At 48.0% G+C, this 15,934-nt stretch overlaps 1 protein-coding gene across 1 annotated transcript; it reads right to left on the bottom strand.

Annotated features, from left to right (window-relative positions):
* Window positions 1-14,242: 14,242 nt before the first annotated feature.
* On the bottom strand, window positions 14,243-15,930 carry LOC144161600 (uncharacterized). The gene is made up of 3 exons (XM_077692239.1): window positions 15,745-15,930; window positions 14,364-15,171; window positions 14,243-14,251 (listed from the first exon to the last, which is right to left on the bottom strand). The coding sequence occupies exons 1-3, from the start codon at window positions 15,837-15,839 to the stop codon at window positions 14,243-14,245; spliced, it is 912 nt and encodes a 303-aa protein (XP_077548365.1). The 5' UTR covers window positions 15,840-15,930.
* Window positions 15,931-15,934: the final 4 nt, after the last annotated feature.

Below are 15,934 nucleotides of genomic sequence, written 5' to 3'. Positions count from 1 at the left end.
TTTCGTCGCACTGAAATGTGGTAGCATTCTGGGTAGCATTCTGCTGTGTTGGCACTGCGTGAAGAAAAGAAACAGCAGTTGAAAAAGTGACCAGGTACAAAATTGTGGTGTTATTTATCGGCGGCAAAACAGTATAGCCTGAAGGGGCGCAGCAGAAGGATCACCAACGCCTTAGCAGATATGTGAAAATACCATAAATCAGACAGGTGCATCGCTGTAGTTTAGGCAATTATTTCTTTCTTACTGCTTTAGATTCAGACGCCCTCCAAAAGGACGTTTTCATCATATACATAGGAAGGCCGAGCGGTTTTTTAGTCCAAAGGCGTGCGAGAAAACTTTGGCATAATTTTATTTGACGCCGGCACGGCAACTGGACGTCGCAAAAAAACTGTTCGCTGTTACACACGGGAGGTAATGTGCCCTAGTTTCTTTTTATGAAACAATTTCCAGCAATAGTATGGCGCCAAACATTATGAAAAATCAATTTCCAGCAATAGTATGGCGCCAAACATTATGAAAAATCGAACAGAACTGCTAGCAATATTTTTTGCTAAAGCATAGGTAAACTGCGCGCACCGAGCAACAGCCAGCGCATCTGTAACAACCATAGCCTCCAGTATAACGCCTTTACAGAAGGCGTTGTAACAACATTAGAAGCCACCGTTTTGAGCAACCGCTACGCCGGCGCCGCGGCGCGTTTGCGATGCCAATGCTATCATGTTTCTGCAAACCGCGAGTTGGCACTTCAGACAGACGACAGCCGTGCCGAACACAACAAGATGGGGACTGGTGTTACTCATGAATGTTGCTTCGTGTGAAAACTTTACCACTTAAACGCACCATAAGGAAGTTTCCAAATCGACACAGGATCCAGACTACTCAACGTGCCAGAAAATTCACTAGCCGAAACGACGACGCGAAAACCTAGTTACGAAAAAACGTTACCTAACGTTTTGCTACGCCTACCGAAAATGACAAGCACTGGCCATAGAATATTGAAAAATACAAAATTCAAACTGCGTTTTATGTGGCTTGACCTCGACAATGGGACGCGTGTAAAAATGCAAATTCTTTATGGCACCACGGTATACTCATTACGGCAACGGAAGCACCTCACATGTGCAAGCGTTTTCATTTTTCTCCTGGATCCCAAAACGGCCGCCGCACTGGGAAACCGAATGCTCTCTATAAAGCACGTCAAATTTATCGTACGATCCCGGGTATCGGAGAACGGTTTTGGCGCGGGCTTCTTACGACGACGCAAAAGGCATAATTTCGTGGCCCTTGCTATATTGTCCGCAAACACAAATTCTTACAGTCTGCGCTCCCCCATCCATCGAAAAAAAAAAAAAAGAAATCCAGGGACTTACCTATCCGCTCGTGTTCAACCGGGCTATGCCCGTAATACACACACCAGCCGGCTTGACATGGCACCGCTGCTTGGCTTGCGTTCCCGGTGGCCCTAATAAACCCATCGCATTCGCAGTTGCTTCCACTGTTACACCGACCTCGAAGCACACATTTGATGTCAGCGGAAGCGAACGTGGTCAATAAAGTGTGAACGCTCGGAACTAAGTATGAACTATACAGAGCAAGAGTCAAAGCGCGGGATCCCAACTTGCCCCACGCTGAAATTACTCCATACTGCGCACGCGCGGTAAAGACAAATCACCAGATCACCGCTCGCCACGCGCGAACTTTTTTCCACTCCTACTGCGCATGTGCGCGCAAGATTTTTTTTAGTGTTTTTCGGCTTTCACCGCGTCCCCGGGCGCTCGTCGTCGGCCACCGCAAAGGAAGGTCGCGGGCCATTGTGTGATTGGGAATACGCGCATGCGCCGCAAGCCACACATATCGCTCAGAGCTTCATGATTGCCTCCCTCTTTTCATTTACTTCCTGGCGTCAGGTTTTCCGCTAGTTTATAGCCGTGACACGGGTCGTTGGCGCAGAATATAAGCGTGCTGTAACCACCTGAGGTTTTATCACGGAAAAGAAGTCTGTCAGGGCCTCTTATATCACGGTATTGAGGATGCCCACCGCATATAAATAGGACGCCATCCGGGACGCGACTAAGAGTGTACTGGCGGCTTCAACCCCCCAGGAGGCGGCCATGCCTCGAGGATGCGTGATTTTCGAACTTGGCTTGGCGCAGCCGTTATCTTGATTTAAAGTACTTTTTTTAAATACAAAAGCTTTAACTAATGTTGAGCAGTGTATAAAAAATAATATTCGTGAAAACAAATTGTTCTTCCTGTAAATTTGATATTGAGGTTTGGAAGAATCCTTTTATCACACGGGAAGATATTTGTAAAGTGAATACATGGGTGAGCGTAGCGGAGCGGAGGATTAGGCTGATTAGGCGACGAAGCGTTTGTTTTTTTGCGTGCGACTAGGCGATGGAGTGCGGCTGAAGCAAGGCGGCTGTACTGTATTCCACAAGTTTGAAAAAAAAAAAAAAAGCAGCTGACGCTAGGGCTCTATCTGGATTTCACTAAGGTGTTTGACAGAGTAAACCATACATTACTACTAGCAAAATTGGAAAGATATGGTTTCCGGGGACTTGCCTTTAATCTTCGCTGTTCCTATTTAAAGCAACGTATTCAATTCGTTGAAATTAATAACGTTAGGTCTACAATAAAACCAGTTAAAAATGGGGTGCCACAAGGAAGTATATTGGGACCAATTCTTTTTCTATTCTATGTCAATGACATTACGAAATTCGAAAAAAGTGCAAGTTTATTTTATACGCTGACGACTGTACCGTATTTTTGCCTGGTAAAGGTTTAACAAGTATTGTGCCACTGGCTAGCTCAGTTTGCTCCAAACTTAAAGAATGGTCACACTCAAACCACGTTGTCCTCAATGAAACAAAAACGAAATGTTATTTTCCAAGCACCAGGTATCCTTCCCACCTTTGCGGATACTATTATACTAGGCCCTCAGAAAATCAATATTGCAAAGTATGTGAACCCTCTCGGCGTTGTGTTTTCAGAGCACATGCCCTGAAATGAGCACATTAATCATTTGAGCTCGAAGCTGCAGAAGGTTGTCCGTATCCTTAGCAGACATCGTTACATGTTGCCCCAAGCTATAAAAAGGGCTAATTTACCAGTCATTGTTTAATTCGCTACTAAATTATTGCTCGTTATATTGGGGAACCACCACTGCCCAGAATCTGCAAAAACTAACGAAAGCAGTTCGGGCCGTTGAAAATGTTTCCTACCTTGAACACACAAGAGAGTTGTTCATTAAAATAAAATTATAAAAGCTCCTTCCATATACGCCTAAAATGTAATCCAAAGCAACAAAAGGGCAGTGCAAGAAAATTTGGACTCTTTTTTATGTTTAGCAAACTTACGTGCGAATACATTTGTATATTCTTACAGATACCAACCACCATGGCCAATACCGTTTTCCCGCACAAACTATGGTCAGCAACGACTGAGCCATACATTATCTTCCATACTAAATAATTTTCATCCTCACCATAGGGAAGTCATGACCTTAAGCAAAGCTCATATTCATTAACTTTTTGTCGGAGATATGCATGAAATGGGACAATGCTAAAAAACTAAGATAGGCGCAAATATGTCTTTGGTTTTGAAATAACATGAGCCTGTCAGAAAGTGGTCTTTCACTTTGCTGGTTTCATTTTGGTTGTTGTTATGCAGTGTTTGCCATTATGTCTCAATTTGAGGACCCGCCATGAAGAAGAATGCATTTGTGATTGTGTATTTTATTGTAATTATTTTACTTCCTTTGAGCGTCGACCTGTCACGACCGTGTGGGGAGCCCGGCGCTTTGATAAGGGGCAAACAAGCGGCTTTTTCTCCGGCCACCCCTTTTTCACTGAATGCTGTGCTGGTAAAAATTAAAAAAAAAACATTGTGATTTATTGCTTTATTGATTGATTGATTGATTGATTGATTGATTGATTGATTGATTGATTGATTGATTGAGTTTGATTGCTCACGGGCGGTGACAGCGATTTAGCGTACGCCTTGTTCACGCCAATAACTACTCGCAGCTGATTACCGGCGGAAAAGGCCAGCTTAGCAGATGACGATTGCATTGGCGGAATTTTTCTGTGCATGCGAGCTACCCTCGCTTCCTTCGCCACTTTCTACCGTGGTAAGGTGCTGACCACGATCAACTTGGTGGCGACCCACCCGCGGTACGAAGCTCCCCCGATATTGTTTTGTGAATAAAAATTAGACGGCTGTACACAGATATTTACTCCTGGTAAAGGTTTTTTATTTGGCTTAGCGGCTACGGCGCTCGTGTTGTTCTCGCAAGCGCCGTTATGAACGGGACTAGGTTGGAACCATTAACAGCGTGCTCGTACCGTCTACCTTGTACGGAATATCGAGTTGTCTCCCGTTTTCAGAAATGCTGTAGGACATGACCAGTTCTATATTGTAGGGGCTACACGGCGATGCTACTGCTTTCCGCATCTACTTCATTCCAGCGGAGCAGTATTTGATAATTGCAGCCACTGGAATTGGGCGTTAACAGCAATTCCGCCCCGGAACGAGCCCTCGACGCTCTCGATGCCGAAACCGAAACTGATAGCATGGAAAAATCCGAAGCCAAGTGCACTTAACCACCGCCAAGCTTCAAGTTAAGCCAAGTTCGGAAATCACGAGTATACGTCACACAATCAGCCCCATGGTAGTTGAACGATTGCAGCGCCCTCTGCCCATTGAAGAAAGAAAAGTACTCTAGCGTATATTATGCAACTGTACGGATCTGCCGGCTCCGCGCCTGCTTCGTCGCGAAGCGCAGTTTGTTGAGAAAGTTGGCTGGCGGGGCTGCGGTCGCAGTGGATTGGGTTGTGCCGCTGAGAAGTGCGATCGCCGGCATAGGGTGGCCACAGATCGGAGGTCACGCAGTCGGATTCAGTCATTGATTTTAAAACTGCGCGGAACGCGCGCTGCTGCTGTTTATATCTCTCTAGTGAATTTTGTGATATGATTAGTCTTCAGAGTTTACTTTCCACGACCTCGGCATGCCTAGAGCCTTCGCCTCTTCTATGCGCCGGGATGCCGCGCCGGCTATGCAGGTGTCAAATCTCGCTTTTCCGATGGAGGCGAAAGAAAAAATCAAAACATCCCCCTCGCGAGGGGCACGATCAAATGCAGAGCATTTCCGCGGGGGGCGTGCCTGCAAGTCTTATGGATTACGTATTGGTTGTTGTTGTTGTAATTGTTGTCTTCCAGCGTAGACATTGTCGATGAAGTCGATGGTGAAACGTGAAACGTGCCGTGAACCCACTGCCGCGGCTATTACGCAACGTGGAGAGGCTACGACGCAACGTGGCGCGGCTATGACGCAACACAATCCAACACAATCCACTTTAATCCAACCCAATCCAAATCCAATCCAAGCCAAGCCAAGCCATCAAATCCAATCCAATCGAATCCAATCCAATGCCCTTCGCGAGAGAGTGTTATAGCGCCGAAATCGCGCCACCACATGAACGCGAACCGAACGCGGCGAGAGAGGGTGTTGCGAGCGGAGAGAAGGCGAGGAGGACGCGGGGGAGAGGGCGCACCTGTGGCCGACGGGTGAATGAGTCAAGGATATAAGGCGCGTGCGTAACCTTCCATTCTGTGTCGGCTCCGTGGAGCAGTCGGTAAAGTGCCGTGTACCTTGCGTTCCGCCCGCAGAGTCGTGGGATCGAAACCTGGCGCCGGAAGGTATTATTTCTTTATATAGTGTAGGGTGCGGACTGTGATGCGGACCACGGACGCCAACGCGGGTGACATCGTGAGTTACTAAAATGCTCTGCATTTAAAACGCCCGTGTGTTCGAGATTCCGGCGCACGTTAAAGATCCCCAGGTGGTCAAAATTATTCCGGAGCCCTGCACTACGGCGCGCCTCATCGACTGCGTTGCGTCGACGCGTTAAAACCCTACAATCAATCATGACGCATTAAAAGGCTATTTCACCTTAGCGTCGAGAGATAAAGCTCGAAGATCAACCTAAGGAAATAAGCTGCGAGCTGCGCTTCGAGTACCGCTTCATGCAGCGTAACTGCACGCATATTATCGTTGGTAAGCAAGTGAGAATCGCTTGTGGTGTGCCTAGGATGTGACACCCGACGTAGAAGTATTTGAGCGAGAATGCGCCACTCGCAGCAGTCATAACAAATCGTATTAGTTTCCAAGTGGCATAGCATTAAATTTCCATGAACAAACATGTTGACCAGCTACAGCTTGTTCTGCTCACGCGGCGGTTCTTCACTATCGCGGAATGCTGCTGTTAATGATCAAAGGATTGGTAGGCTCGGTCCAGTGCCAATGTTTGGGCGAAGGGTTTGCGTTTTTTTTCAAATCTGTACGGATACATTTGCTAGCAATCTCGCGCTTTCGGCCTTTAATTCCGCCGAAGCAGTCTTCCCAATCATTCGTTGTATCTGCACTCCCAACCATAATTAAGTGCGCTAGACAGAAGCTTTATGTTTATGCAAAGCCCGAATAAGATCTGTAATTGCTCTAATAAAATATCACGAGTGGTCTGTATATGCCATATTCTTAGTAACTGTAAAATAGCGCGGCGTCGCGGTGTTCTGGGGAGAACATACAAGCAGAATAGGATACAAAAATATGAACAAAAGTTTCGGGGAGTATGCCAAAAGCTGGGCATCGCTCACGGGTGTACAATCAAATCGAAGGCCGCAACTGGGAATATGTTTAATAGGACATAAGTGGCACACTGATGCGGCATTCACTGATAACTGGCACGCCGCACACACACTTCGGTAATACATAGGCTTCGATCGGAGGGTCATGACCGCAACATTTTGAATATCATAATTTCGTAGAGAACGTGCCGGAAAGTCGGTGTAAAATGAAAATATAGCCAGATTCCTCGATTGGCTTCATTTATGCTGCAATGAAATGTCCCGGCGTCATTAAACGGACGCAGCAAAAGTTAACGCAGCACTGCCCATGTTTTTTTCTATTCATTGAATTTCACGCCAGGACATTTAAAGAGGGAAGAGAGAGAATCAACTTTTATTGATTCCAATGAGGTATTGGCTAGTGCACGCAGGCGCCGGATGGGGTGGAACCCTCTTCTCGAGTCCCATATGCGTCTAGCAGCTCCTGGCCCCTGGCTGCCAGCGCGAGCTGGATCGTTAGGTCGGGGCTAGACAACAAGGTCTCCCATCGCTCTCGGGGGTCGGGTGTGGGAATAGTGGTGGGGGTGGGCGGATCTCAAGTGACTCGCACTCGGCTAGGACGTGTGCCAGAGTGCCTTGTCTCTCCTTGCAGAACGGGCAAGTACTCTCGTACCTGTCCGCTTACATCTTGTTTAGAAGTGTGGGATGCGCTAGCGACCCCGCCTGTATTCTTCGGATTACGGTCTGCTGTTTTCGGCTCAATTGCGGGTGAGGCCTGGGAAATCTGCATCTACGCTCTCTGTAACGTTCAGTAATTTCTCTATAGCTCGTGACGGGGCGCAGCTGTGCCGGCTCGTCCTCGGCTCGGACTGATAACTGTCGGGCGTGGTGGTCAGCGAGTTCGTTTCCTTCCACCTTCGAGTGAGCCGGCACCCACACGAGCTCTAAGGCTCGCCTCGAGGGCCTTCGCTTGGACAATATCGCATGTGCCGCGGGGGACACCCTCCCTTTTCGGAAGCTGGCGTACGCCTTCTTAGAGTCCGTTACTATAGTGCCGATCCTCGGATGTATTAGCGGGAAGACGGGAAAAAACAGTGGATGCTGGTACTCCAGTGCGCTTGTCCCTGCCGTCCCCGTTCGTCTGTCGCTCGTTTTTTCACCTTGTAAGCACTTCGTCGAAAAAAATTACTCCCACCTCCCCTCGCGGGAACCCCTGTGTAGATGCGACGCATAGGGGGTTCCGTTGTTGTTTCCGTTAGGTTGATTCTCCCATCGCGTGAAACGTGCCGTGAACCCCCTGCCGCGGCTATGACGCAACGTGGCGCGGCTATGACGCAACACAATCCAACACAATCTACTTTAATCCAATCCAATCCAAGCCAAGCCAAGCCAATCGAATCCAATCCAATGACCCTCGCGAGGGAGTGTTCGCTATCGGAGAGGAGAGGGTGTGAGCAGCGGAGAGCGCAGCTCGCGCGGCGAGGAGAATGGGGGAGGGGTGTGGACGGACAACACCAACGCCGTATGGAAGGACAAGGCGAGTGAATGAGATGCAGTCGCATCTAAAACGAAAACAGGGAACGCTTTCGCCGCAAAGCCTCTAAAATTCCCTTTCAATTTATCCTGACATGTTGTTTTCTATCCCGCTGTCGCTTGGCGTTCTTGGTAATATAAAAATAGCGTGAAACGCGAAAAAGCGCACCCCGCGCGTTGCAGTGCGCCCGGGCGAGCGCAGCCGTCAAGAGTCCACTTTGCCCGTTGCGCCCTCTATTCAATCTACAAGCGCCGCTTCTGGATCATCAAAGCACACTGACGGGCTACTTGGTCTGACATAATGTAAATCACATTGCGCTAAAAGGACGGTACGAACACAAAAAGACACACCACACAGCTTAGACTAACAAACTGGGTTGATTTCCAGGCTCATATGTACTACTATCAAGTAGACACGTGGAACCTAAAGAAGTTTAAAATACAAAACTAAAATCACAAAAACACCCAAATTACAAACCGCACACTTTCATTACGACGCGCATGCCGTCTCCAACAGATTAGATTCCATCAAGAAACGCGATTTCTTTGCCCAGCGATGATAGTGAAGCGACACTAATACAAAAATTACCCGAGCACACGATTTCACGCGCCTCTCTCCTAGCGAGCACCTTATTTTTTTTTCAAAACATGGAGAACATTTACAATCACGGCAATGAGTGCCAATGTGCCCGCTTATCACAGTGCTCATGGAGTCTATCATTAATGCTTCTGTCAGTTTGGCCGATGGATAATTTTTTGCAGGGCAACGGAGTAAAGTAAACCACTCCCTCCGTGCAGGCAACGAACTTACTTTGGTGCTACGTGCGGCACCCATTCTCTTCTTTTCGAGTGCAGTTGGCCTGGCGACAAAGCTTTGCAAGCTTGTCATGTGCAGAAAAAAGCACATTCGTCCCTGCACGTCGAGCGATACGCTTAAAGGAGCCATGAAGAGAAAATGCAAGTTGGTTTTATTCGAAAGATTTCGTGTTTTATAGTGCCCCCAGCGCTTGTCCGGATACAAACGGTGCTTTATTCACTGAGAAATTAAACAATTTAGGTTAAAATTTTGATTTTCCCGCTCAATCGTGCGTTTTTGTGGTCCCAAATGACATCACAGGAACCGACCGCTCTGCAGCCTAGAGTACCTTCATTCACGCATCCGCCGTACAGGGTAGAGACACGTATACGCTGGCGCCGCCATTTTCGGTTGCTGGCTCGCCGCCGAAGCAAGTCATTGTGTCAAAACCGCGCTAAAAGTATCGCCGCAACGCGGTTTACTGAAGAAGTTTGAATCATATTGTCTGTTTCGCGTTGCTAGGTCTCGTGGGAAACGAAAAGAATAACGCGTTGAGCCCGTTGGCCCAATTGCGGCGGCACGGGACCGTTCAAAGGTTGTCTCCACCCTGTACAGCGGTGTTAGTTTGTTCCCGCGTTTCTTTACGTTCCGTAACCTAGATGGCGCCACCATACCGTGGCAAGCGTTTGGTTTTTTTTGCCCGCAGTTAAACCAGGTTAAACCTGGCTTGTTTTTGTTCTGGGAGAAAATATTCGTTCCCTGAAACAGTGCTCGCTCGACAAATGGGGTCACGTAAGACACCGTTGCTTGCGTCAATCGGCCAGTGTCGTCTGAGACAACCCCAAGCCCCGTAGTGCTGTGCAGCTAAACCAAGCATGCTGTGCGCAGTACGAACAGCAGAACGCATCAGTACTTCTATGTTTACATGTGCTTTCGTAACTTCCACTGTTTGTCCCATCATTCTTATTGCTTTGTAAAGAATGTGCCCTAAATTTAAGCGCAAATCGCTCGTTCGTCTAGTTTGTAAGCTCTACCTAATTTGCGTCTGCTTCTGCCAGCCTCCGCCAATCGCAGAGCTTAGCTCATGTGACATCATAGGTTCTGTTGCGGGAAATGAGCTGGTGGGTCGCATGACCATTCCCGTTTTTCCTAATTATGTAGCTTATTTGAGCGAAGTTTACGTACGTTAAAAGTGGTGTCAGTATGATTCTAACGAGACAATCTTTTGATTGAACCAAACTTGTGTTTTCTCTTCATGGCTCCTTTAAGGTTGTGGCTCAGCTGGTGGATGTAAGGAATCAGCAAGATTTTGATTTTTTGTTTGTCCTCAAATTCGCGCCACCTGCCGGCATCGTCGTGCCTCGCTCTGCCAGATTAGCCTCTTTGAGTACCTTTTCAGCCACTGAAAGAAGCAAGTGTGTGGGGTAGCCGGAACTCGATAATCGCTCAGCTTGCTGAGCCAGGCTAGCCGTCATCATGTGCGGGCATGATTTTGAGAACTATGATAAGCCATTCCTGACGCACCGGGAAGCGATGGCTATCTTGACCAGCTTGGAGCGGGAAGACGTAAACGGAGGGAGTGGTTCGTTCGCCCTATGAGCGTAAGACCATCCTACAGGGTTGCTGGTGAAATGTAGGTCGAGCTCTAAAAACCTGATGTGGGCTAGGCTTCAGGTGCTCGCTCAACAGCGAGATGACACACTCTGCGGGGGCTTCCAGGCTCTCGGCCGCGCATTCTACAAGGTAATCGTCGACGTATCGCAATGATTTCAACGCTTTCGAATCATCGAGATATTCGTTAATTTTTCTGTCCAGTTTTCACAGTACCAGTCGTTAAATACTGGCGCTACACCAATGCATATGCCGTTTCTCTTAATAAAAGTCTTGTCGTCAAAACACACATAAGTGGACCTAAGGCACACGGATAGGAGCTCCAAAAACCTACCGGCAGATGTGACTGCGTTGTTTAGAACGCAACACCACGTTTGTCAATACATTAGTGCACGCAAATGGGGTAGAGAGTATAAATGGGTTCGTTATGGGGTAGAGAGTAGAAAAGGTCCTGAAGGTCAATTGAGAAAGTGGCAGAGCTCCGGTACGAATTTTTTTAAGGTAGTCTGTAAAGGAGTTTTGAATCCAGAACGGGTCGTCTACAGTTACAATTGCCAGTTTGTCTTGCAGGCAATCGTTTTTTGCCCAGAGCCGATTTTTTAAATGATCTGAAAACGACATTATTATGTAGTAACAAAGTAATGATTACACTACTCAGACAGAAAAGCGTGAAGGGAAGTACAATCGATAACTTCTTGGGGTAACATATCCCATTCTCTGACGGCTTGCGGAAAATAGAAATACTTAAAGGTGTCGCTGTCAAATCTGTATTCGAGTAATTGTTTTTTGTGTTTTGTCAGTTGTTTGCCTATTTTTAGAACATTGCTCTGGAGAAGAAACAGAAATTTTGCCCTAAGGTATCTCGCGGTACCCTAATTTCGCTGGCATTATATTCAGTCTATTGATCGGTTACAATATCAACAACTAACGTCTTTTCGTCGGCACCACTTAAACTGTGCGTTAGTCTCGGTCTTTGCTATCCTTACGTTACCTTAGATGCCTACCTTGTGTGGGCGCCCGTGCTTGATTCGCGATAATCCGGTCTGTTGGTACCTCGGACAGGGCGCCGACACTGCGTAAATCGAATGCTACGAACCGAGGCCAAGATCAGCGTGGCAACTTTCCCAAAAGAAATTGCGCCCCGAACCACCAGGATATAGCAAAGGGCGCTGCTGTTTGCGAGGCAAACATCAGTGCAACGTGCCTATAGCGTGCATTTTTAAATGGAAGTGTCTAGTCTACCGGCAACCGGGAGAAATGCCTAGCAGGATTTCTGCCGGCACTCGCTCCTCATTGGCTTACAATAACACGTGACATATACCTTCAAAATAAGCGTTTTTGTTGTTCTCACGACACGTCTCCAGCTGTACAGTGTCAATTTTTTCGCAGGATTAGACCGCCGCCTCGATCGCATCGCGAAAGTTTCGCTTGGCGGTGTTGCACCGTTGGTAGGATAATTTGATTTTTACCGCTTTACTGGCAGTTTGAAGGTCTTGCGCTCAGCTCCGTAGCCTTCGCTCCGACATTACTTATCTAGGAGGAAGACCGGAAATCTCCGAGGACTTGCTGTGGACGCAGATGTCTTCAGCGTGATCATACAGCAGGCACCGTACTAGCGAGGTGTCTCCGGTAGTGAAAGCATGATGAATTAGCGTGCGAAGCGATGTACATTTTCGCGCCTAGTAGCTGCACTACGACTGGAATCTGCTGCTCGCAGTAAGAGGGGCGTCTTCCGCGTTGTGAAGTACCGGTATAATTTTCCCGGAGAGATCATAAACTTGCTCTAGCTACCGTCGCATTGATTTGATGTATCGCAATTTCATGCAATACTGGTAACTGTTTGAGTTCAAAATTTTCGCCGGATCTAATTTTACGTTGATCGGTCGCATGAACATGATTGATTGTGGTGGCGTTTAACGCGCCGACGCTACACAGACGATGAGCCGCGCCGTAGTGAAGGGCGTAAAATTGCATGCCCGATTTCCGTTGTTGTTTTTACGCCATTTTCTGTGACCGGGAACCTACCGCTACACTCGTGCGTTCAGCGACGAGCTCGTCAATTAACTGCACATTCGCATGACATACAGTCAGCTGCATGAGGCACTTGACGAGGTTTATTCGTTTTGAAATTGCACGTCATGAAAGGTGTCTTTTGAGCACTTACAACACAAAAAACGTTCAGAAACAGTGATGAAAAAACAATCATTTCAAAACAAGCAGAACATTTCAAGCTACACAGGACATCTGGGGGTCTTCAATTGCATTCCCTGCATTTCCAAAGCTTTGCCTTCGGAGTCTGCTTGAGCCCGGCACATGTTTGATGGCTCCAGCACAAGCACCAGTCACACATTACAGACTTCTCATCATGCAAGTTCGTCTTGCATTCATGGCACTTCCATGGCTCCTCCTTCTTCATCTTCACTACCATCTGTACAGCTTGCCACGCATCGTCACTGAAAAAGCGCCGTGTAAGGCTGACATCTACACATTCATCCCGAATGCCGTCAGGAACATGGTGTGGCCTCTGTTCAACCGTCTCTTCACCAAGCAGCTTGCCTCGCATCGCTTCTGCTGCCTTCTCAGCTCCGGTTAACCATGTGAGCAGCTTGATTTTTTTTTCTCTGAGAGGAAGCTTCGTATAGGGCATTTCACCAGTTCGTTTGCGCTTTTTTGGTAGCCCTATGACAGTCAAGGCTTGGCCTTTTGGTCGACCACACTTCCTCATGGCCACGGGCACCTTGATTTTTTCTAGAGTGTCCACGGGTCCTACTGTAGGCTCTCCGTTTCCTTGGTCCGATTGCCCACATGCCTGCACTTCATTATTTGTACATGAGCCTCCGGGAAGACTGATGCTGGGCTCAGGTTCTGCAATTATTTCGGACAAATATTCCTCAGCTGTAGCGTCTATGCTGGTCATTGTGTCACAACCGTTCAAAAGGCCAGTTCGCGGTTGTGACGATCGCATCACGGCGACAGTCACTTCTTTTCCATCTCGCCAGCTCTCAAGTACTGTTTCTAGGACTTTCATCCTATCTTTGAATGAAGCTGTGGAGCCTTCCGCTGCCACCTCGGCCAGCTTTAATGCGATCCCAGCTGCCTTCTTGTACTTCTGGGGGCCAGAGAGAGCTCTTTCATCTACTCGAGTGGCAACCTGTAGGGGCTCTGCTTCATCGTGGTCCACATTTCCTGTTGAACCATAGCTGCGGATGTATCCATCCAAGAACCACCTCTCAGCACAAAGTGCCTGCTCAAACCTTGGCATGTTCAATTCGTCCCTTAGAGCAAAAATATGCCTACAAGGCAGCAGCATTGCTGTCCTGAAAGCACAGGCACAGTAGTCAGTTCCTGTGCAAAACTTCTGTGCATCAGTGTGTGTAGCAGAGCTTTTCTTGACATCCAGCTCTTCTTTTACACGATCATAAGCATAGGGCGTCAGCAATCTAGAGTACTGAACACTTGCTTCGTCACAAGTGGTTACAACACGGTGTTTCTGCACCATTGCTCCAGCCTTGCATTCCCTCTCATTTCGCTGTGTTGCAATGAGAGAATACAAGCTGTTAACAAACTCTTCAAGAGAGCTGAAACGTTCGACAAGCTTTTTTAGTTTGCAATTCATACTCTCAGCACGGTTGTTTGTAGAGTTAAAAAAGTTCCCGTGCAACCACTTCAAGCCCATCACCCACTCTGCATGGATGGAGTGCCAGTTCTCATTAAAATACTCCACTACAGATTGTGAAGCAGACGTCTGCAGTAGAGAATACAGTTCCTGGTACTGCTCTTCACTATTTGCATATACCATCCGCTGCAGGATGTCGAGAGCTGTCTCCTGCTCGCCTTTTGTAATGCCAAGTTTTAGGACGCTGACCTCTCGACGAAAGGCCTGAAGTGTATGAAACGCGCAAATGTGCAATGCCGACAAGGGAAACTGCTGCTTCACAACCTGGCGTTCCTTGATGTCTTTGTCGGCCATCGTCACCCTGACTGCTTCCCACTGAGGATTTAAGGCTTTGAAGGCCTCGAAAAACCAGTGCAGTGTTTCTGCATCTTCTCTTCCAAAGAGTCCAACCGCCACAATTTCACTTTCGCCGTTGCCATTCTCAATTATTACCAAAAAGCATGCCATTCGGGTGTCCAGCAGCTTGTAAGTGGCATCCACAAATATGAGCTCTGGATACGCTTCAAATGATGCTTTCATGTGCTCATCCTGAAAGTAGAGTGCCTGTAACTCGTTGTTCTCGTCGGTGAGCAGACGAACCGCTGCCTTATGTTTTTCCTGCAGGATGCGCACAACTTCAGGCAAGTTATTCCTTGGTTCAGCACGTTTTCCTTCTGCGGAAATGTTCGAAAGGTCTTTCAGCGAAACAGCATGGCCGCTCTCTCTTTGTATTTGCTCCCTCACCAGCATCTTGTTAGCTCTTAGCTTCAACAAATGACGGGCCTTGGCCTTGAGGTCAGGGGGTAATCGTCTCTGCTGGGGAAGCTGTTGAAAGAGTTGTGGTGCCACGGGATGGTTGTGCTCGAGGTTAACAGAGCGGACCTCCAGGTGACTTCCCTCTTTGTTGGCTGCTACGTAAATGCTGAACTCGCAGTCCTTCTTGAATGTCCTGCAAATAAAGGACGGCAAAAGAGAACTGTAATGCCAGCAAATCCAGCCCAATCACAAGAGTGGCTCACAAACCAGAAAGGCCCCACATGGTTAGAGCATTCAATGCTCACTCATGCAATGTACCAACAGGCCCAGGACCAAGCTTTTCTACGATATGCAATGGCATGCTGCCAAACCGCGGCCCTGGAACATGTGCTGCGAACAGCCGCGGGACAAACATTGGGGGAACGACGTAACGGTTCCTGGCAGCGGAATATCCCAGCTACTGCAGTAGCACACAAATGAAGGCGGCAGCGACACACGCCTCGCTCTCCTTGATTTGCCTGCCCTGACTGGACCAGTTAGAGCCCACAGCACCCTGCTCCTCCACGTACGAGTGCAGCACGTGTACTGCGCCTCTCCATCTGTCAGCGTGGCAGCTCCAAGCCAGTTCACACCTTTGTTGTGCAGGCCGTGCAGAAAACTTGTCCCTCACGCACAGATTCTACACGCACGTACTTGAACTGAACTACTGAGACTGATGCAGGACTCCCGCGACTGCACGATAGGGAATAGGCGAAGAGGGACTTACGATGATTTGCGTGCACCCTTGTTGCTGCTGACGAATTTCATGCCGCCGTGGATGCAGCAAAATCGAAGTTGGTAGTACTTCAATGCTGCAGGCATCTTGGATGCAATTTTCCCGACGCGCTTTTTTGCCGCCTCGATAGTCCTTGCATCCCTTTTCCAAAGTTGCACGGAGTTTGCAGTGCTGTATCTCG

Source organism: Haemaphysalis longicornis, unplaced genomic scaffold (genome assembly GCF_048455015.1).
Source record: "Haemaphysalis longicornis isolate Haplotype H1 unplaced genomic scaffold, Haemaphysalis longicornis Haplotype H1 scaffold_12, whole genome shotgun sequence".
Classification (NCBI taxonomy): domain Eukaryota; kingdom Metazoa; phylum Arthropoda; class Arachnida; order Ixodida; family Ixodidae; genus Haemaphysalis; species Haemaphysalis longicornis.
The sequence above is the reverse complement of the archived record's forward strand: the minus strand, read 5'-3'. Positions and strand labels throughout refer to the sequence as shown.

Coding starts and splice junctions, on each gene's coding strand:
- LOC144161600 (XM_077692239.1), bottom strand. CDS start 15,839: ATGCCTGCAGCATTGAAGTACTACCAACTTCGATTTTGCTGCATCCAC. Junction 15,172..15,744: donor AAGGGTGCACGCAAATCATC/GTAAGTCCCTCT, acceptor CTTTATTTGCAG/GACATTCAAGAAGGACTGCG.